Genomic DNA, 23,820 nt, shown 5'->3' with positions numbered 1-23,820 from the left:
CAAGTTCAAAAGATCCATTTATTGTACAATCTATTTACAAAAAACAAAACAAATAGGGTACAAATGTAATAGAAAACAATGGAAACATGCCAGGTATATGTATGTGCAAAGCCACTGCAGATAAAACCTACCAAGAGTCTACTTCTACTTGCCGTACTTGGCAGTCAGAATAGTTGATCACCTCAGGAAGTTTTAGAAAGTTCAATCCTTTATAACTAAAACTGTAACTTAATGAAAAGAATTATCTTTTGCTCACTGAAAATCTCCAAGTTACTGAAGGCCAAGTCAAGCAGATCACACCAACTTACAAAGGAGTTTAAATAGGGAACCATAACTGTGTAGGAGAGTCACTGAAGCATGTATTCCATTTTTCAGTAGCACTCACATAAAGCAGGAATCTATATACACCCAACTCTCTTCAGTAGCCAGTTAACTGCTAGATCTTCCAAACCCAGGGACCAGCATTTTTAAACACCTTTCTCAGACTGGGCACAGACAGGTCCCAGGATATGGCTTAGTCACCCGAACAGAGGTTTTGATTCTCTGAAAGGCAGCGATGGATACCACAGAGCATTTCTGGATCTGTCTTTCCAAGTGTAGGCAGAGCTTTCCCTTCTGATACCGTGAATAATGGCTTTTATATATCTGTTCTTCCCTTAGATCGCCGACTTTCTGCTGGAGAAATGGGACATCAAAACTGAAACAAAGAAGATGTTTAAACAGAAATTACTGAACTGTGAGAGAGAGAGAGAGAGAGAGAGAGAGAGAGAGAGAGAGAGAGAGAGAGAGAGAGAGAGCGAGCAGGCCAGGCCAGAGAGAGAGAGAGAGAGAGAGAGAGAGAGAGAGAGAGAGAGAGAGCGCAGGCCAGGCCAGTACGAGATGACCCTTAGAGGTTTAGTTCATTCAACAGCAAACAGTGAGAGTAAGCTATGTTAGGAGCTGGGCTCAGAGCTGAGGACTCTTGACTTATAGTTCCAGTCCAAGACTGACAGCCACTGGGGGCATCTACCACAGCAGGAGTACAAAGAAAGGCAAAACCACTCATCTCTTGGGCCAGAAATCAGAAGACAGAGCCAGAAAACGGTCAGGGTCCCACAATTCCCTCTACAAACATGTCCCCCATGACTTGACAACAGCACCCCCCAGCTGCACCATGCTGTGAACACAGACCTCTGGGAGATGCTACCCACATTCAAACCAAAGCAAGTTTCAGTCAACAACAGTGAGTCCCTACATCCAGCCTGAAACTAAGTGCTATTCATGTAAATAAAAAAGACATTTCTTCTAAAATGCTCGTGGTAAGAAAGTACTAAGAAAAGACAGGCTCGGTGGGTACAGACACCTGTCTCCAGACATAAGGATGAGATAGATCTCCAGGACCCACAAGGTGGGAAAAGAGAATCAACTTCCTCAAGTTGACACACACACACACACACACACACACACACACACAACTTTTAAATGCTTTTTAAAGAAACAACAAATGAGCATCAAACAGCACATCACAACCTAGTGATACTTTCTCTGATCCACTACCACTGGGAAATAGTCTTCCTATGCACACTGTAAAGCTCTGTAAATAAGGAAAAACTAAAAACAAAGATGCTAAGTGCTCGTTACAGATGCAGGAAGGGTTTTTGTTATTTCTTGCTCATTTTCCAAATACCTCCATCTAAGTTGGGCTGACCCACACGAGCAGAACTATGGCTACAGAGGCACTTTTCCCTTGCAAAGAACAAGCGCTACACAAATGGCAGAATTAAACCTACCTCAGACCGTCGCATACTGAAGACGCAACTTGTAATGCCACAGAGAACTACTTTTTGCCCTCTTTGTTTAGGTTGAAGGAGGGCAGGTACTTCGTTGGTTTGTTTTAGGGTACTGGGCATTGAACCTACTGCCTCATGCATGGTAGCCAGGCATGCTCTCATTTAACTAGATCCCTAGCCCTGAATTTCTTACATATATAAAACACAGTGTTCTGAGTTAACATCTGCTTAAGCATCACATAGAGCACACACACACAGTGGCAACCTTAGTTAGGGACCGCACCTAACTGGCAATGTGCCTTCCTGGAAAGACACACCCCTCCCACACCGTTATGCTATTTGAGCAGCCACAGGCATTTCAGTTTTCCAGTCTCTCTCTGCGGCAGGGCACTCTTGGGTGCCATCTACTGAGTTTAGATGTCATCCCTCCTCCAGTCCTCTTGGTTGCAAGGTTTATTCTGATGTCTGACCTCAAATAAACGAGTAGGAAATCATCCCGTAGATTACACCTCTTGATGCATCCAATAAACACTGCTTTAAAGATAACTGATTCTGGCCTGGTGGCACAAGCCTTTAATATGTCAGCATTCAAGACACAGAGGCAGAACTCAACCTAGTGAGTTCTGGGCCAGTCAGAGCTCCATGGTGAGCCTATCTTAGGGGAAAAGGTGTGTGATCCTGTTTGCTTTTCTTTAAAAAAAAAAAAAAAAACACACAAGGTTAACATCTCATTCAAATAAATAAGTCAAACCCGCCATATTTGACAGCATAATGGAGTATTCAGCATTCACATGCAGTATGGTTAGGCTGAATCTATTACACAGCTCTTCCCTAGTGCTCTTAAAATTTCAACCATCTCATTCAGACTACAGTTAGCAACATCAACTTAGCACCTACCTAGGGCAAACCATGATAAGCACATGCATCTGTTTTTTCAAATCATGTTTTATTTCATGGTAAGCTAAAAGCAAAATTGGCAAGAAAAAAAATTAGCATTAAAAAAACAAAACCAAACAAAAAACAACTAATAGATAGGCCCACCACAGCAACTCAGAAGCTCTACTCTAGCACTTGAGAGGCTAAAGGTGGAGTATTTCCCCAGGTCCCAGGCCAGCCTGGGCTACCATGTGAGATCTCACCTCAAATAAATAAGTAATAGAAAACAAACAATGTATAACTTATCCTCTATAAATACTTCAACAGAATCTGTATACAGACACTGTCACAAAGAACATACTTGAGAAACTAAGTCAATGCTTTATTACCACAACTCACCCTTGAACTTTCTGGACTAGAAAATGGAGAACACTCCCAAGATCTACTTTCTTTGTCAAAGGAATCATCTTGAAATGCAAACTTCTGCTTAAGTGCATTGGCTATTAAAGACACTGGATCCCATTGTGAACTTTGTCTTTTCCTCTTCTGAATGGGTCTACCACCTGGTGACCTATTTTTAAAAAAAGACAATCAAATACATTAAAACTTTCATGCAATTTTACCTCTTTGTTCACAAACATAACAGGAATATGAGCAAAATACATTATAATCTAATTAGTCTTTAAGAGATTTCTGCCTTGAACTGAGGAATCTAAAGAGTACTAAGAATTCAATATCAGAAAACCAAGAAACCACATGGGTTGGGGCCTCTCACAACCTGTCATGACCCAAGGATCCTCATTTTCACTGCTACAAACCTTAATTTTTAACCAAAATTCCCAGTGTAGAATTCACTAGGCAGACCAGGCTGCTGGCCTGGACCTGTGATCCTGCTTCTGCTGTCCAAGGACAGGGACTACAGGCATGCACCATGATGTCCAGCACCACTGAACAGAATTTAAAGAAATCTTTTTAAGAGCCAGGCACTCAAGAGGCAGACACAGGCAGATCTCTATGAGTTCAAGGCCAGCCTGGTCTAAAAAGTGAGTTCCAGGACAGCCAGGACTGTTACACAGAGAAACCATGTCTCGGAAAAAAAAAAAAAGAAAGAAAGAAAGAAAAAAGAAATCTTTAAGAATGTTTGAAAGGACTAGATTCCATGAAAAGTCATTTGGCTAGTTGTCCAATAATTAGATCATTCATCATTCAGTCAGTCTTCATTAAATTACAACTATTTAAACATGCTACTTCTGGAATTTTCCATTGAAGGATAACCAACCTCAGAGAAAGCAAAATGTTGGGTAGAAGGAACTACTATATTCCTAATTCTTTACAACATGAAGCAAGTATAATTAACATATCAAAAAACAGTGAAGTATGGTAAGACAATATAAGAAATAATCAAAAAAAAAAAAAAAAAAGAACTAAAGGTGATTGTCTCCCAGAGGGTGGCCACACATGCTAAGAAATAAAATATACACACCAACTCTCAATTTCTCTGAAAACAACTGATAAAATTTCAGTTCTTTCCCCAAATTCTGGCGACATACCTTTCAATGGGACGAAGTCTGACCTTGTTCATGTCCTTGAGAACGTCCAGCATGTGTGGAAGGTCACTAACTCTCTGGCTTTCGGAATGGTGGCTGCCACTCGTCTCGTCAACACCCGAGTGTTGCTTTTTCACTGCAGCTGCCGGATTACCTCTGTTGGTAGGTCCCCGTTGCATGGGAGGAAAACACGGCTGGAAAGAAAACTGAGGCAGAGGTGGTGGAGGAGGAGGAGGAGGAGAAAGTACCGATCTAGGAGGGGGACCTGGCTCCGCACTCAGCCCAGCAGCCGCTGATGAAAAGGGCACTTGTTCCACGCTGGATTCATCACTGAGGTCACAGAAGCCTAAAACAAAGTAGTCTGTTGAAAACCCAAAACCATGCGCAACTCACTTCAACATAATATATAAAATCAGTGTGAGACAAGTCACTAATGGCCTCTGGGATACAACTAAATTTCTGACAAGAGAGCAAGCCAACCCCATCTGCTGAGTAAGTCCTAGGAATGGCCATCTGAAGTGTCAGTTTGTTTCTAATCCAGTCAGGCTGTCTCAGGGCACACCCTGAAGGATGCAGTGTAAGAGGAAAAAAGTGATTCCTAGGAATCCATAGAAAATCTCAACTTCACTCTCCAGTTTTAAAAGCAAAACATTAACAACTTCTAATAACTCAAATTGATGTATCCACTCTAAAATGACATTTGAGAAACAGGTATATGACTCTACAGATGATATCCTATGATGAATATTTAACTTTCTCATAAATCTACACCTAAAGAGCTGTGAGTAAACATCCTTGCTTAAAAAGAAAGAGTAGCCAGGCAGTGGTGGCGCACGCCTTTAATCCCAGCACTTGGGAGGCAGAGCCAGGCGGATCTCTGTGAGTTCAAGGCCAGCCTGGTCTACAAAGCGAGTTCCAGGAAAGGTGCAAAGCTACACAGAGAAACCCTGTCTCGAAAAACCAAAACAAAAAAAGAGTATACTCATGTATAATTGTTTATATACCTATATAAAGTATTATATAATTTAACTATATATATTATATTGTAAATATATGCTGTATCTATTAGTATACTATATAAGTTATTTGTATATTATGTACACATAAATATATATGTAAATTTTTAGTAATCACACTTACATATAGCCTCTTACAACCAAATCTGTTATGAAAAGAAATCAGAACCTATATAGCTGAAGTCTCATGGTTTTTAAAAAAGATTTTCTTTTTATTGTTAATTATGTAGGAGGGGTATATGCACGTGAGCTCAGGTGACCATGGAGGACAGAAGAGGATGTCAGATTCCTCTCCAGCTGGGGTTATAAATGGTTATGAGTCACCCAAAATGTGTACTGAGTGTAGTGGGTAGCCATTCCAGCTTTGATGTGGAAGTTCCAACCCCCATTGAGACTTCGGCAACTGTCACGCCTACAAGGAGGGGCCAAGGGAGGCACCTGGAGACCTGAGATCTGGATGGGCTGTGCTCTCACTCAGTTCTGGGACCTTGGATGGTGAAGGTGGGCCAAGCAGAGCTCCAGAGAACACCACTGGACTGCGATACACCTTCCCCAGACCCCGCGACCTACCTATCCCTTAACTTGTAAGTTATGCCATTAAATAAATCTCCTTTTAACTACGTGGAGTGGCCTTTATAATTTCACCAACATCTGGCGCCCAACGTTAGTGGTACGAATTCTTGAAAAGACCCGAGCTACACTCGGCCGGTTGTGGTGGCGCACGCTGGTAGGATTTGCTGAAGGAGGCAGAGGCAGGAGGATCCCAGCTTGAGGCCGGCCTAGGAGGCTTGGGAGAAGCTTCAGCCTGGACAGAGCCACAAACAGTGGTGGGACCATGGAAGCAGTGGCTACTGCTCCACATTGCCAGCTCCTTCTCATCGTGTTGGTGACTGCGGTGATGCTGCTACCTGGGACGAAGGGTTTACTGCTGCTGGTTCAGAGAAGAATTGCCAGGACCATCGTGTTACAAGAGAGCATCAGCAAAGGTCAGTTTGGAAAAGTGGCAAGACAAATGGTGGGGAGAAAATGCAATGAAGATTTTCTGTTCTAAGGAAGAATGGTCATGGTTCCGAGAGACAGACATTTATCAGTCTGTGATTGCTCCAAAACCACAGAGGAGGCACAAAAAAAAAAAAAAAAAAGTCTGTAGGGAACCATGACCACACCTAACAGCAACTTTGAAATCTTCAAAAGGATGACGGGACCCCACAAAGATGATTCCACATGGACTATGATAAAGCCATTAAGCTGATTAACACCATGGAAAACTTGACTTTGGACTACAAATTGGTCAGGACAATTTCGAGATGACTAGCTGAGATGATCCAGCCTGACAGACTACTCGAGCAAGGACTTGTGACAAGCCCTGAACTTTCCTTATATGCAGAGACTGGACAAATGATACAGAACTTGACAATTAACCCAAAATTTTTCTTTTCAAGATTCCCTAAAGATATCTTCACTCCTAGAAAGCAAAAAGAAAAAGAGAATAAGATATGAGATAGATCATTGAATCTACTCTAAGAAAAAATATAAAGAAATAATAGGATAAATAGGTAGATCACTGAATCTACACTGAAGAAAAAGGGGAAGATATAAAAATGACAAAAGGTAGACTACTGAATGTATTATGAAAAGAAAAAAGAGAGAATATGGATATGATAAGATAAAAAGGGAGATTATGGAATCTACTTTTAAAATGGAACTACTTGTTTTAAATAAGATAAGTAATGAAAATTTTTTGGTCTGAGTTTATCAGATGTTACTGGACTGGACATTGTTAATATATATAATGGAGTTTTTTTGCCTGAATTTGTCAAATGTTTAATGGACTAGACATCATTAACGTAATTTTCGACTGTATATATTGTATAAACTTATTAGATAGTTTTTCTTGTATTAGTTACAAGCTTTTTAAATTTTAGACAAAAAGAGAGGAAATGTGGTGGTATTGTGTTCCCCAAAATATTGTGTATCCTAATAAATTCATCTGGGGTCAGGGAACAGAACAGCCACTAGATACAGAGGCCAGAAAATGGTGGCACTCATGCCTTTAATCCTAGCATTCCAGAGATAGAAATCCCTCTGGATCTCTGTGAGTTCAAGGTCACATTGGAAATAGCCAAGCATGGTGACACACGCCTTTAATCCCAGAAAGCCAGCCTTTAATCCCAGGGAGTGGTGGTAGAAAGCAGAAAGATATATGAGGCGTGAGGACCAGAAACTAGAAGCATTTGGCTGGTTAAGCATTTGGCTGGTTAAGCTTTCAGCTGAGACCCATTCTGGATGAGGACTCAGAGGCCTCCAGTCAGAGGAAACAAGACCAGCTGAGGATCTGGCGAGGTGAGGTTAGCTGTGGCTCGTTCTGTCTCTCTGATCTTCCAGTGTTCACCCCAATAACTGGCCTCGGGTTTGATTTTATTAATAAGACTTTCTAAGATTCATGCTACAACTGAGGACCAAACTCAGGTCCTTTGGAACACCAGAATGTGTGTGCTCTTAAGATACATCTCCAAAAGCTTAAAAAAAGACAGCTGGAAAATATAATTCACCTGAACTTGGTGAGAGTATCACCAAAAACTAAAGAAAAGCTCAAGAGATAGTTCAGCACTTAAGAGCACTGGCTGCTCTTACAGAGGACTCGGGTTCAATTCCTAGGGCCCACATGGCAGCTCATCACTGTTTCTAACACCAGTTCCAGAGGATCTGGTGTTTTATTCTAGTCTCTGCAGGCACCAGGTATGCAGGTGGTGCACATACATGCAGGAAAACACCTATACACATAAAAGAAAATAATTTTTTAAAAAATTACCTAAAGACCAGGTGCTGGAGAAATGGCTCAACTATTAAGAGCATTTGTTTTTCCAGGACCAGACTGCAGTTCCCAGCATCCACTTGGTGGCTCACAACCACCTAAAACTCTAGTTCCAGGGAATCCAATGCCCTCTTCTGACATCTGTGGGTAGCTGGCACATACATGGTGCACAGACATACATTACAGGCCAATATTCATGCACATAAAACAAATCTAAAAAAAGTTAAAAACAAAAACAACTAGACTATAAATATTCATGGTCTCAAACCTATTCTGCCCTTTCAGCCAATATATCTTTTCTTCCTCTTTAATTTCCATTTTTTTCTTTCCTTTTTAAAAACTATTTATGGGCTGGACAAATAGCTCAGTGGTTAAGAGCACTGACTGCTCTTTCAGAGGACCCCAATTCAATTCCCAGAACCCACATGGCAGACTCAAGTTCCAGGGGATATGATACCTCATACATAGAGGCAAAAAAACCAATGGACATAAAATAAAAATAAATAAGTCATTAAAAATTTTTAGAAAAATAAAAATTATTAGTTTGGGGGAATTGGTATTAGTTTTTTATTTTGTCCTATTTTGGTGTTTCTGAGAGGTTTACAAGAAGCCCAGGCTAACCCAAACTCTGGGTAGCTACAGATGAATTTCAACAGATTAATCCTCCTGCCTCTACCTCCCAAGTTCTAGAATTACAGGAGCACACACTCATGCCCTGCTTTATGCAGCACTGTGGATTTAACCCAAAGCCTCGTGAACATGAGGCAACACTCTATCAACTACCCCAAAGCCTTATTTTTGGTTTCTGAGACGTGTTCTCACTCTACGGCTGAGACTGGCTTAGAACTCAAGGCAATCCTTCTGCCTCAGCCTCTTGAATTCTGAAATTACAGGCATGAGCCACTGGGCCTGGCTTCCAATGCTTTGCTGCAGAATTAGAAAAGCTGACTTAGAAGTCATGACTTACAAACAAACAACTATCTTCACTAGTCCAGCTAGCTCTTCTATGCAGCCCTTGGTTTACTCTGAGTGACCACCAGACAGAATTCCATATGGCCATCAGCCTTCAACGAGGGATTTACTGTTGTTTATATCAGAATGGTGCTCACGTAAGTGTCAGCTCATGTCACTCTCGTGGAAACAAATCTCTCGTCCTACTCACCCGTCTCTTTAGTCTCTCTCAGCTCCACAGCTCTCTGCATTACCACAATTGCAGCAATCTGGGACCGAAGCAAAGTGAGCTCATCTTCAAGGGCAGCTATTTTTTTAATTGCAGCCTCACTTACTGGCAGATCGTTTTTCACTGGTTTGTTCTGTCTTAGAGAAGGTGATAATGGATCCCAAGTTATTTTTGATGAATGAAAAAGACCAATTTTCCCTTCCTTCTCCTTTTTCCATAGACTATGTCTGTGGGTGAAAGGAAAGAAGAAACAAAGGGAGGAAAATGTTCAATTGAAAAGGAAAAACTCAGCTACCCACGACTTTAGTCCCAGCACTCGGGAGGCAGAGGCAGGCAAATCTCTGAGTTCGAGGCCAGCCTGGTCTACACAGAGAAACCCTGTCGAGAGAGAGAAAGAGACAGAGAGACAGAGAGAGACAGAGACAGAGAGACAGAGAGAAACAGGGCTGGAGAAGAGATGGCTCAATGGTTAAGAGGACACACCACTCTTGTAAAGTTAGTTGGCTTTTTTGTTTTGTTTTCTTCTTTTGAGACAGGTTCTCATGAAGTCCAGGCTGATCTGGCTCCCAGAATCTACGTCAGGTAGTTCAGGCCCTGTAACTCCAGCTCCAGGAATCCACAGCCCCAGCGTTCACAGGCACATACTCCCTCCCCTACCACACACATGACAAATAAATCAATTCTTTAGGAAAAAGAAAACAGGGGCCTGGGACGCAGCTCGGTACAGAGTGCTTGCCTAGCATGTGCAAGGCCCCGGATTTAATCTCTAGCACACAAATATAAACAACAAGCTAAACAAAATCAGAGTACCTCTCTCTGCCCTGAGATGATCCCTAGACTCACAAGAAAGAGCACCTCACATTATAATTGACTTTTGCATTCATATATAGAACACATGGCCAATAAGAAGCAGCAAGAAAATGAGAAAATGAACCTTTCCTCAAGGTGTGAAACAAAATAGTCACCCTAGAATTGCTTTACTGATTAGTTTTAACCTTTGTGTGAGTTTATTCGGAAAATCTACATACTAAGTTCTGAAGGGCCTTGCAGTCAGGACTATATTAGGGTTAGCTTATATCTTCTAAATTTCTGAAAATTAATAAAGCAGTTTGATACATAATAAATTTATCTAGAATCTTTGACTAATTTACATGCATCATGTTAAATGCCTCTATCTGAATAGCCTAACATATAAGTCAGTACTTGCTAGGAGTACAAATACATCCAAAATTTGAAATATAGCCCACTTCAGTATTCATGGAGTAATTTGTTTCAAGAACCCTGCAGACACAAAAAGCTAAAGATGCTCAAGTTCCTTATATAAAAGGGCATCTATGCATATCCTTTGCTTATTTTAAGTTATCTCTAAAATACTTGATACCCAATACGAGACCTTTATGTCACTTCATTTTTGTAAATACAGCATAGTATCTAAAATACAACAAATTCAAGTTTTTGCTTTCAGGAAATCTGTGAAATTTTCTCTCTAAATATTTTCCATCTACCATACTTGATTTCATTGTGTAGAACCTATATGAGAACCCATGGATACAGAGCCCATATGAAAACCATGATAGAGGGCTAAATGCATAAACCTAACATTTATTTTTACATGCCTTACTTATAAGAAGAGAAAACAATATTAATATGACCCTGGCCCCTGCTGATAACCCACGGACTCCTTGACCTGGTATTGGGTTTGAATACGAACAAAGCATTCAAGGGCTCTGCTGACAACACTCTGTCCCGGAGAGCTCACCCAATTACTCACACAGCCAGCCTTGATCAGCAATTTCAGGATTTCCTACCTGGTCTGAAACCAGTACAAATACGGTAACAGAAAAACAAACACCCACTCAACATAGGTAGACCACAAAACTCCCATCAGTTCCACAACCTAACTCAAGATAGCCAAGGTCCCACTGCAAAAGTAGAAGCAATATGAAAAATCAAGACAATATGGACCCCAAACATCATCAGTACTATAGTAATATTCCTCATCAAAAAGAATCCAAATGAATCTCAAGACAAAGAATTTTAAAAGAGTAATTATAGCCGGGGCGGTGGTGGCGCACGCCTTTAATCCCAGCACTCGGGAGGCAGAGCCAGGCGGATCTCTGTGAGTTCGAGGCCAGCCTGATCTCCAAAGCGAGTTCCAGGAAAGGTGCAAAGCTACACAGAGAAACCCTGTCTCGAAAAATCAAAAAAAAAAAAAAAAAGAGTAATTATAAAGAGTTCAAAGAGCTGAAACAGAAAATAAACACCTGAATGAAGTTAAAGACGACAAAAATAAATTCCTGGTTGAGGTCCAAGAAAACACAAGCAAGTGAAATAATGAAACAATCTAGGACATGAAAAATGAATTCAACAGAGATTGAAATGTTGAAGAAAATACAAATGCAAATGAAGATGGAAATGAAAAATTCAACCACTCATTCAAAAATGGAAAGCCTTACCAACAATATGATGTGGGAGAAAACAGAGTGTTAAAGTCTGAAGAAAATATAGAGGAAATGGACCACGAAATCAAATAAAATGATAAATTAAAGAAAGAAATACACAGGAACTTTGGGAGAAATTGAAAAAAGAAAATCTGTGAATCATGAGAATAGGAGAATTCCAAGGCAAAGGCATAGATCATTCAATAAAATCATAGAAGAAAATTTCCTATAACTAAGTAAGGAGATGCCCATTCAGAGCCAAGAGGCAAGCAGAACACCCACTGGACCAGAAAGAAATTCCCCATGCCATATTATAGCTAAAACACTGAACACACAGAAAAAAGAAAGGATGTGCAACCTTCAAGAAAGAAGTTACAATTCATATAAAGGCAAACCCATTACATCAAATATCAACTGACTTCTCAATGGAAATTTGGAAAGCCAAAAGATCTTGGAGCAATGTACTTCAAGTCCTAAAAGACAGCCCTCCACCCGTGTATAACTGAGGACACCATTAATTGGACTCAGAAGATTTTATACCCACGAACACACACACACACACACACACACACACACACACACACACACACACACACACACACGACAGCATGAAATTGGGAAGAGAGTGGAAGGATATAGAAAGAGTTGGAGTGGAAAGGTGATTTGTAAAAAATAAAATGTATTTGTATATGAAAGGGAAAAATAATTTTCAAAAATTTAAATGCAAAACATTTTTTAAATATATACTAAGAAACACCTAAAAATGAGATGCCATTCTTCTATTAGGAAAATATCAGGACATACCATGTCACAAAAACAGGACAAAATTGTCCAGTCAGCAGGAACAAACTTCAGTGCACGCAGGAATTCAAGTTTTAGGCTACACCCACATCCCAAGACAAGCATATAAAATTACCGAAATCTGAGATGAACGGCTTCTTCATCATTTGCTACACACAAAACATCAGCAAAAGATGGAACCATAGGTTCATGATCATCAGACTCCTCAGAGTTCAAGTGAGGGAGCAACTAGAACAAAAGTGGAAACAAAGTCAGAGCTCCATCGGGAATCAGGGAAAACACACGTCTCATGCTTCCTCACAGTAAATAAGTTAACAGTCCAAAACGTAAAAGGGAAAAAACGCTGTAGAAATGTTACTCTACAACCTATGCATACAACATTTTCTCCCCGTGACTAATCTCATCTATCACACAGCAAAAATATTTTAAAAAGTAGGGTTAAAAACAAGCTCCAGGTATTCTTTGTACCTGTCTTTGGATGTAATTAAAGAAACAAAAACACATGTGAGATTGATTTATTTCGAGCAGTCAGTAAAGGTCCTTGGCTTGCAGGCACATTTCTTTTCCTTCTATCCTATTTTCCTGGGAGTACCCAGCATTACTTTATACCCAGGACTTAACACATGGTGACTAACTTACCTCAAAATTAGGTCTTCGACAAGGTTCTAAAGGAAGTAGTCTCCCAATAATACGAATGATACTCCGAGTTGACCCATAGTCTTTATTTGGCCAAATCAGCAAATCCTATAAATAAAGCTTTGTTTAAAATACACTCCAGCTAAATATGTTTATATATATCTAAGATGTAATAGATGTAGTAACATTTATGTACACAAAGAAAACATAATAGCATACACTTAAAGTGTCTTCCTTGAAGAATTAAACTTTATTAACATTACCTTGGAAAAAAACACTAAAGTGTGATCAGTAAAGTTTAGCATGGATACATGAGATCCATGCTAAATTTGATATCCAGAACCCTTGTTAAGAAAAAGCTGGTCATGGTGATGCACTCCTGGAATCCCAAAGCTGGAGAGGCAGAGATGGGCAGACCCCTGAGGTCTCCTAGCTAGCCAGCCTAGCTGAATCGAGGAATCTCAGGCCAGTAAGAAACCTGTCTCAAAAAAGGGAGAAGGATGGCTGGAGATGGCTCAGAAGTTAAAAGCTTTTCCAGAGGACCTAGGTTTGACTCCCAGAATCTACATGGTGGCTCACAACCATCTGTGACCCCAGTTCTAGGGGACCTGATGCCCACCCTCTGGCACACAAGTGGTGCAGAGACACATACAGGCAAAATGTACATCAAATAAAAAAAAAAAAGTCAAAGTTCTAAGGAATGAGCTGTGGCCTCCACATGCACACACATGCAAACATATTCTCACAGACTGGATACATATCTGTGGTGTGTGTGCTGGGGTGTCCACCTCCATCCCAGCACTTGGGAGACAAAGGTAGATGATCTCAAGTTTGAGGCCAGCCTGGGCTACAATAGAGCCTGGGCTAGCTCAGATATCTAACTGAATAGCTTGGAGAATGTGGTGGCTATTCTTGGTTGGCAACTTGACTACATCTGAACTAACTAAATCTAAAGGTGGAGGGCACACCTGTGAGGAAATTTTTGCTTAATTTGAAGTAGGAAGATATACTTCTACTCCAGATCTTGACATGGGAAGACACATGCCTTTAATCTGGGCCATATCTTCTGCTGGAAGTCTATATAAGGACTTGGAAGAAAGAAGCTTTTGCTCTTTGCCTGCTTGCTCTTGCCTTGCTAGCAAGTTCATTCCTTCTCTGGCATTAGAGCCTTCCTCAGGATTCCACAGTCTACTGAAGACCAGCTGAGACATCTAGCCTTGTGGACTAAGCAACATCTGGATTCTTAGACTTTCTGGCCATTGCCAGCCATTGTCACATTAGCTGGACCACAGCCCGTAAGTCATTCTAATAAAGCTCCGTTCTATAGAAAGAGATTCATTCTGTAAGTTCTGTTTCTCTAAAGAACCCTGGCTAAAACTTTATGCAGAAAAGTTCTCTCTCTTTACCTACAAAATAATTCCATCTTTTGAAGCAAAAGCTGGCAATTTCAGCTACTATGTGAGGGTTTATATATAGCCCCAGCCACTCAGCAGGCTTAGGAAGTAGGACTGTTTAAGAGTCCCCGAGGTATATGGCTAGCCTGGGCAACTTAAGGAGATAGAAAAGAAAAGAAGAGAGAGGACAGAGATAAGAGAAACGTCTGACAATTTCAAAAATACTTGTTATTCCTATTAAGGGAAAAATTAAAAGAACAATAAATCAGATCCTAAACAATTCAGAGTTGTTTATATGGCAGTTTGCATATGCTGGAAATCGGCTCTTTACAAAGCACTTCAATTGAATGTCCTATTATAACAAATATTCTGTCCTTATTAGTGTAAACTATAGCACTCTCCCATTAGCTCCCTCGTAAGAATATTTATAAGTAGCATAATCAGTAATCAGATAAATTCACAGTTTTAGAACTCAGAAGAAAACCTGGATTTCAGAATCACTGGCATGCAGAATGCGGTCCAGGTGAAAAGTTAGGAGGGTTTCTTGTACCTGTCATTTCAGACAGCACTCTCACTGAATTACCCAAACTAGCCTTGAATTCAGTCTGTACCCCAGTCGTCTTCAAGTTGAGATCTTCCGTTACAGGAGTCTTTGTTTCACTGGCAGCTCTCTCTCCTCCTTCAATTGTGAACTCTTGGAGGGCAGGCCCAGATGGCTTCTAATTTTACTTGCATCCTTTGGGGAAGTAACTATCCCCATGGATATACGAGTATCATCTCAGATGCTCTCCAGAAGAAATATATTACAAGTACATATACTAATGTATAATGGATATTTTTAAATTACTAATGAAATGATTTTACCTTTTTTCACTAGGTCTTCAAAATTTGTTATTTTTACCTATAGGAGAACTTAATTCAAATACTTAAAGTACTTAAATGTGGCATGTGGCTGGGTGTCATGGAATATGCCTGTAATCCCAATACTTGGGGTTGCTGGGACAGGACTAAAAATTCAAAGCCATACTGGCTTGTATTTTAGCATATACAAAAACCCTGTGTCAAAATTTAAAAGGAAAAGGCAGGGTAGGAACATGTCGCCAGTGGCTACCATATAAAAAAGCACACTCTAGAAGAAACGGATCCTAGATCTATTGATATCAGAATTTTGGAAGACCTAAGCATTTCTATTGAAAGTATTCTACACTCAGTGGTACAAAGTGTGCTTACAATTCCTAAGGCTCCAGGTTCAACCACACACACACACACACACACACACACACACACACACACACACACACCCCAAAAAAATAAATGAAGGCAGGGGAGATCGCTCAGTGAGTAAAGACACTTACCACCAACCAAACCCGATAACTTGAATTCAATCCCAGGATCCCAATATGGTAGAAGGAGAGAAACAATTCCTTACAGTTGCCCTCTGACTACCACACATGTACCACAGTACACACGCTTGCACACACATGCATACATATATATATACACATACATATACACACACATAAATAATTAAAACAATGTTTAAATACCTTTAAAAATAAATAGGTGGTGGAGAGACACTTAGTGGTTATGAGCACTTGAGGCTCTTGCAGAGGACCTGAGTTCGGTTCCCAGCACCCACATGGCAATTTATAATTGTCCTTAATTCCATTTCTAAGTAATCTAACACCCTTTCCTGGCCTCCTTGGATACCAATCATGCACACGTGGTGCATATACATGCATATAGGCATCCACACATAAACACAAACTAAAAATAAATATTGGACCATTCATATGCGCAGCCCAGCTAAGAACCAGAGGTCACAGTGAAAATACATAGTATCCAACTTTTGGTTAATGTGTCTTCTTGACTGGCTCTGTGGTTTCTATCCCCAGAAACTCTGGTTCCTCTAACTCTTTCATTCCTTTACTGGCCATCTTTATTACCACCTCTATGCCTGGTCCAGAGCTCTCATTTGGACTTTACTGATTTTCCTACCAAGCATGGATGTGCTGGTTAATTACTTCAGTGATAATGCTCATTCCATTCAAAAGTACTTCATACTCTTGTTGCTAATGAATAACCCCTAATTACTCTTACAGGGGAAAAACTCACAAAGTATTTTTTCAATTACAAATTTACATTGACATCACAAGCATGCTGAGTTCTCACAAGTAAACAGTTTGCAATCACTTCATGTCATGTATGTTGATCCTAAGCCAAATAAAGCTACCTCCAATATGTTATCCCCCTACACCAATTCCAGTACATACAAGTGACCTTGCCTCTATCAAAAACCCAGAACACTTCAGAGGCAGGGAGCATGGGTTGGCTGGTGGAACACTTACCTAACATCTTGGAGTTCTAGTCCCAAAAACAGAAAAACAAAAGCCACATTTCATTTCTCATCATCCAAAATCTCTCCCCACCACCTCTCATTTTTGTTCCGTTTAGGATGGAGCCCACTCTTCCTTCCCAGCTTTTGGATTCAGAGTCCCTTCCCCACCACGCTCTCCAGTGCACTAGTCTGTCACTTGGCATTTGTTTTTCAAATTTTGTTTGTTTGTTTGTTTGTTTTGTTTTGTTTTGTTTTGTTTTGTTTTTTGGTTTTTCGAGACAGGGTTTCTTTGTGTAGCTTTGCGCCTTTCCTGGAACTCACTTGGTAGCCCAGGCTGGCCTCGAACTCACAGAGATCCGCCTGGCTCTGCCTCCCGAGTGCTGGGATTAAAGGCGTGCGCCACCACCACCCGGCTGTTTTTCAAATTTTTAACCGAACTTGAAAATATACTGAAGTTAATTGTGCTCGTTAGTTTTTTGTCAACCTGACACAGCACGGTCATCTGGGAAGAGGGAATCTCAATTAAGAAAATGCTTCCATAAGACTGGACTGTAGGCAAGGCCAAGGGACATTTTCTTGATTAATGATTAATGTGGGAAGGTTCAGCCCACTATAGGCAGTGCCACCCCTAAGCAGATGGGAAAGTGGGCTGAGCAAGCCCAGGAGAGCAAGCCAGTAAGCAGCATTCTTCCACTGACTCTGCTTCAGTCCCTGACTTGACTGCCCTTGGTGGACTGAAGCTTGTAAGCCAAATAAACACTTTCATCCCCTAAGTGTGGGAGCCCACAAGTGACTCAATTTCCCAGTTTGAATCTGAAGTCTATTCTGAGTCAACAGAGTTCAAGCTTGTTGGCTCCAAGGCTGTGAGAAAGTTCTGATTAGCCCGCAGAGTCTCCTTGAAGGGCTGTGAGAAAGTCATTAGCCCACAGAGCCTCCTTGAAGGGCTGTGAGGAAGTCCTGATTAGCCCACAAGAAGAAACACACTATCTAGCTAGATGCAGGCCACTGATGCCAGCCAGAGGTACATTGCGATAGAAAATGAAACCGCCTGCTCCTTGATGCAAGGCAGGATAGACAGTGGTTGAATGCCTGTGTTATGCATTGTTCTACCTCTGTCCTTCAAGACTGTACATAAGCTGGCTGTGAAATAAACTCGGGGCTGTCCGGCATTGACCGGCAGACCTCTTGACTCTTTTCTGTCTTCTTCATTGTCTCTTCAATCCGCACACCTCTACCCAGCTACCCAGCTACCCAGCTGACTGTCGGCAGGTCCGACACCTAAGTTGGTTTTGGTAAGTGTTTTAGCACAGCAATAGAAAGCAAACTAATAGACTAACTCTAATACTGAAAAGAAATCTTCAGTACTGCTGCTCCTTCCAAATGATGCTTCTCTCCATCTCTTTTCCAAAGTTTTCAAATGAAGGTTACTGAGATCACTCTTCCCTCCCTCACATTCTTCAGACCACTCCAATTCAATCCCATCTCCACCAAAAGAAATTCTTTCTGGGGGCATGTTTGGTGTTTTTCTGTGTGGTGATATTTTGTTTGTGATCTAACAAACAAAGCTTGCCTGAAGATCAGAGTGCAGAGCTAAGCCACTAGTTAGCCATAGAGGCCAGGCAGTGGTGGCGCACACCTTTAATCCCAGCACTCCGGGAAGCAGAGGCAAATGGATCTCTGCAAGTCAAGGCCACTCTGGGCTACACAAGATTGATTCAGTCTATAATAGAGACAAAGCCAGGCAGTGGTGGCACACACCTTTGATCCCAACACTAGGGATCTCATGCCTTTAATCCTAGCTAGGGAGGTGGAGACAGGAAGTGATATGGCTGGGCAGGAGAAGAATATAAGACCGGAGGAGAAAGGAGCTCTCTCTCTTTCAGGCTGAGGAGTTGGTGAGGTAAGAGGTGGTGGCTGTGGTTTGCTCTTTTGTCACTCTGATCTTTCAGCATTTACCCCTATATCTGACTATCTGTTTGGGTTTTTAATATTTTGGGCAGGGGGAGGGGACTTTATCCTGAGCACTGATTACATCACTTTCATCCTTTCCTCTCCCCTCTCGAATTCCTCTCATGTCCCTGTCCCAAATTCATGATCTCTCCTTTAAATAGTACTATATACTAATGTATGTATGTGTGTGTATATATATACATATGCATGTACATGTGTATACATAACCACAAGGGTCCATTTAGCTTTGCCTATATGTACATGTGTCCACATTTGACCACTTGGAATTGTATAACCTATGTGGGAGTTCATTTCTCAATTGAGTCTTCCTCTCTCAGAAGCCACTGACCGCCTATAACTCTTCCTGTAGGGGTGGGACCATGTGGAACTAAGCCTGTCTGAATTGGCATGTCAACTTTGGTTTTTTTGTCAGGGTCCTGCCATCTAGCCTAGGCTAGTCTTGAACTCCTACCTCAATGGGGAGCAGATTAAATCCTAAGTGAATGCATATTGCTTATATGCACATGGTCAGGTCCAAGGTTGGAATGCCTCAGACTCATGAGCAGCAAGGCCTTCCCCTAGTCTGAGTTTGACTGGTTATAGTGCATACAGAAAGTATCAACCACAACTTCCTCCTCCCAGATAACTGCAGTCTGAGACTACTCCCCTAAAAAGAAGCCACCCCAAGATTACCTAACACACCTTTGTTCAACTGTATATAAGAAACCCACATCCTTGTCCAGCTGTATATAATAAATGCGTCAAATTTCCAGGATGCTGGGGCACTTCCATCAGAGGGCACGGCCCACTCTACCCCACCCCAGCTTTTTCTACTATGTGTCTGTCCTTTCTTCATTCCTTATGAACCTGGTCAGATCAACTCCAAAGTTAGGTAGGCACAACTCCCCTACCCCAGCCTTCTGAATTCAGAAGATACAGGCACATCAGAAATTGTTAAAGGCCCAGTAATAATCAGCAAATCTCCAACTGCTAGTCCTTGTTATTGTCTGTCTCACTATTACTGAAATGTTTCAATATCTAATGACATCTTCCATTGTTACTTATCTCCATGGTTTCAAACATCAACGGAACACAGCAAACTCCCCAATTGGGATGTTTTTTCCTTTCCTAGCCTCTTCTAGAACCATAAGTCCAACTATCTGTGGGATATTTTTTATAAGTAGGCAACATCATATTTTAATTTACTTTTGTTTAAAATCTTAGCATTTTCCCTGATACTTTCTTCTAATTCATGCCACCACCCTTATGGATGAGTTGCCATTTTGTAAGCCACCCAGGATTAAATATTTCTTACTCATATTTTATTTGTTTGTGTTTTTGAGGTAAGGGTCTATGTAGCCCTAGCTATTCTGGAACTCTCTACCATAGACCAGGCTGGCCTGGAATTCAAAGAGATCCACCTGCCTCTACCTCCAGAGTGCTGAGATTAAAGATGCAAACCATCACATCTGGCTCTTATTCCTACTTTTAACACCATAAGGACAAGAATTATATATCGCTCCTCTGTATCACTTACAGAACCAATACTATTGTGCTGTGGGATGCCTTTCTGTATGCTGTAAATATGTATTGCTCTGATTGGTTGATAAATAAACTGCATTGGCCTATGGCAAGGCAACTTAAAGGCCGGTGGGAAATCCAAGCAGATACACAGAGAGAAGAAAGGAGAGGAGGGGGAGATGCCAGCTGCCTCCAAAGGAGCAGCAAGATGCCAGCAGACCGGTAATACCACAGCCATGTAACAACTTATAGATTAACAAAAATGGGTTAAGTTATAAGAGCTAGCTAGCAAGAAGTCTACCATAGGCCATACAATTGGTAATTAATATTAAGCCTCTGAATGATTATTTTATAAGCAGCTGAGGGACCGCGGGGCTGGACGGGACCTGAGAAAACTTATGTCTACACTATTGAGATGCACATGTTCAACTCAGAGACAAAATTAGATGCATAATTATCAATCTTAGAGTCATCTTCTCTCCCTCGGACTTATTCTAGGTTTATTGAATTTTTGTGTTCTCATACTACATATATACAAACAAACTTAGTCATAAATTATCTTAAATAAAAACTATTTTTTTAAGCCGGGCGGTGGTGGCGCACGCCTTTAATCCCAGCACTCGGGAGGCAGAGGCAGGCGGATCTCTGTGAGTTCGAGGCCAGCCTGGTCTCCAAAGCGAGTTCCAGGAAAGGCGCAAAGCTACACAGAGAAACCCTGTCTCGAAAAAACCAAAAAAAAACAAAAAAAAAAATATTTTTTTAAGTATACAACTGTAATTCTGTGACAGTCAAGTCCACATTTTACTTCCTGTGGTGATTTGAAAGAAAATGGCCACCAAAGGGAATGGCACTATTAGGAGGTTTGGCTTTGTTGGAGTGGGTGTAGTCTCGTTGGAGGAAGTACATCACTGCAAACTGGCTTCGAGGTCTCATATATGCTCAAGCTACCACCCAGTGTTTCAGACCACTTCCTGTTGCCTGCAAGCCAAAATGCAGTACATTCAGCTACTTCTCCAGCACCATGTCTGCCTGCATACCACCATGTAGCACCATGATGATAATGGACTGAACCTCTGAAAATGTAAGCCACCCCAGTTAAACGTTTTATAATGTTTAAATGTTTTATAAGCATTGCCGTGGTCATGGCGTCTCTTCACAGCAATAGAAACCCTAAGACACTCCCTTTGTTGTATCTCTTATTGGGCTTTGAAAAGAGATTACTAACCACCTTGCCACTGTTTTTAAACCAAAACTATCAACGTTAACCTACTGCACACTCATCTTTCTCCCAGCTACAGAGAAGTAACAAATAAATGTTTACATAGAGGTTTTCTCACCCAAATGGATTGAATTTAGAAGCCTTGCTCATTCTTGCCAAGTGCTCTGCCACTGAGCCGCTGATCTGTACACCACTAGCCCTGCTTTATGACTTTTTGTTTGGAGGTGCAGTCTCACTAAGTTGAGTTGCCCAAGCTGCTCTTCAACTCACTCTGTAGCCTAAGGAGACCTTGAACTTGAGATCTCCCACAACTAAGATTACAAGACTGCACTACCAGGCCCTGGTGTTAAGTTGTTGTTATTGTTGTTCCCTATCTGCTGCTGTGATAAACACCATGACCAAAAGCAACTTAGGAGAGGAACAGGTTTACTTGGCTCAAACTTCTGTCCTATTCAGGGATACTACTGCTGTGATGGAACATCATGTCCAAAGGCAAATTGGGGAAAGGGGGAAGCTGTCAGGACAGACACTCCAACAGCAGAAACCTGGAGGGAGGAGCTGATGCAGAGACCATCGAGGAGTGCAGCTTATTAGCTTGCTCCACCTACTCTCTCTTATAGAACCCAGGACCACAACCTCAGGGCTGGGCCCTCCCCCATAAGTCACTAATTAAGAAAATGCTCTACACACTTGCCTATAGCCTGATCTTATGAAAGCAATTTCTCAATCAGGGTTCCCTCCTCTCAGATGACTATAGCGTGTGTCAAATTGACATAAAACTAGCCAGCACAACTTCTCAGTCCCAATTCATCATTGAGGGAAGTCAGGCAGGAACCCAAGCAGAAACCACTGTCCCATGCTCAACTACCTTTCTCATACAGCTCAGAACTCATCTGCCTAAGAATGGTGTCCTTCACAGGTGGCTATCAACAGTAAGGATAATCACATAGAGACAAGGCCACACAGGCCAGTTTGATCTAGGCAGTTCCTGGAGGGTCCCTCTTCCCACGCGGACTCTAATGTCCAAGATGACAAAACTACCCAGGGCAGAAAACATGTTCAAAATGATGCACCAAAACCCAACCTGAGGGTGTACATCTGTAATCCCAGCCCCTGGGAGGTGAGATAAAAGGATAAGGACAGCCTGGTCTACAAGATTCCCTGGCTCAAAACAACAATAATGAGACCGAAGAGCAAAGTCAGCAAAATCCAGACATTCAGCCTGGGCTACACTGTTGTATATTTACAGCATACATTAAGTTACATCATCACCTGTCGCCAGGTGCCTTTCCAATGTCAGCTATGCAACAAGTGCACCCCTTAAAAGTGCACCCCAGGCACAATTTGCTATCTTGCCTCTCTTCTTCCTCCTGTTTCTTCCGTCTCTCTGTCTGTCTGTCTGTCTGTCTGTCTGCCTGCCTCTCTCTGTCCCCACTCCAGCATGGCCTTTCACTCTTGCACGCTCCCCCTCCCCAAATAAACGTCTTGCACTAACCCTGTCGCACATGACATGTTTGCTTAGTGGCATACATTGACAGGGCCCGCTGAAAGGTACCCACTTCGCCCCTCTTTTTTATTTACCATTACATATATGATACCCTGTCTCAAAAAGACAACGAGGCCCAAAAATAAAGTTAGCAAAATTCATTAAAGACATTTACCTGGTCTACAGGAACACCAAAATATGCCAGCATGTTTCTTAACAGATTCAGCATGAGAGACATTGGTGAAGCAAGTTCAAGGAAATATTGTTCGTTGGTACCTTAGAAGAGAAGTTATTATTACTCTTACAATTAACTGACACGTAGATCGCACTAAAGAGCCCAAAGAAACCTTTCATGATGTGCTACACCATCAACTGACTGCTCCTGAAGAGCTTTCATTTTGAAGGAAGAGGAAGAGAAAAAGAAAGGGCACGCGGTGTGTGTATGGGGGGGAGGGGGGGGAGGAGAACACTAACAATGAAATTTTACTGTTACGTTAAAACCTTACAGTGTTTGTCAAGGGTCCCTGACAAGTCAATGTGCGACAGCCAAACTACACGGTCCCGGGGGCTCTGTCGCCCCCGGAAGCCTTCAGAACCGCACCGCCGCTCCTTCCACACCCGCCCCTCCGTCACCGACCGCGGACCGGAAGCCACGGGTCCGGCGGAGCCCGAGACACTCACCCTCCCGCTGCATTGCACGCCGCCAGGGCGCCCGGGAGCCCCCCAGCAGCGCCGCCACACGGGCGCGGGTCCGCCGCCAGGGCGGGCTCTGAGGGTCCGCACCGCTCGCACCCGGCCGGCTCGCCGCTTCCGCCTCCAGGACCAACTATC

General features: G+C 41.9%; 1 protein-coding gene across 2 annotated transcripts; it reads right to left on the bottom strand.

The window, feature by feature from the left end:
* On the bottom strand, positions 1-23,796 carry Mtfr2 (mitochondrial fission regulator 2). 2 transcript variants are annotated; one of them, XM_052751149.1, is made up of 8 exons: positions 23,671-23,796; positions 23,165-23,265; positions 13,085-13,189; positions 12,561-12,673; positions 9,186-9,430; positions 4,196-4,538; positions 3,045-3,216; positions 1-697 (listed from the first exon to the last, which is right to left on the bottom strand). In XM_052751149.1, exons 1-8 carry the CDS (start codon positions 23,681-23,683, stop codon positions 692-694), a joined length of 1,098 nt encoding a protein of 365 aa, XP_052607109.1. In that variant the 5' UTR covers positions 23,684-23,796; the 3' UTR covers positions 1-691. The 2 variants fall into 2 exon arrangements, with proteins under 2 accessions (XP_052607109.1, XP_052607110.1); XM_052751150.1 differs by having other exon boundaries at positions 9,186-9,340.
* Between the last annotated feature and the right edge of the window lie 24 nt (positions 23,797-23,820).

The sequence above is a fragment of the Peromyscus californicus genome, unplaced genomic scaffold (assembly GCF_007827085.1).
Source record: "Peromyscus californicus insignis strain IS unplaced genomic scaffold, ASM782708v3 Scaffold_22__1_contigs__length_63687245, whole genome shotgun sequence".
Classification (NCBI taxonomy): Eukaryota; Metazoa; Chordata; class Mammalia; order Rodentia; family Cricetidae; genus Peromyscus; species Peromyscus californicus.
The sequence above is the reverse complement of the archived record's forward strand: the minus strand, read 5'-3'. Positions and strand labels throughout refer to the sequence as shown.

Bases quoted from the DNA above. Each gene is read 5' to 3' on its own strand.
- Mtfr2 (XM_052751149.1), bottom strand. The intron at 4,539-9,185 runs GTGAGTAGGACG...ACTTTGTTTTAG, and splicing joins GAGAGAGACTAAAGAGACGG to GCTTCTGTGACCTCAGTGAT. The intron at 3,217-4,195 runs GTATGTCGCCAG...TTTTAAAAATAG, and splicing joins AGACTTCGTCCCATTGAAAG to GTCACCAGGTGGTAGACCCA.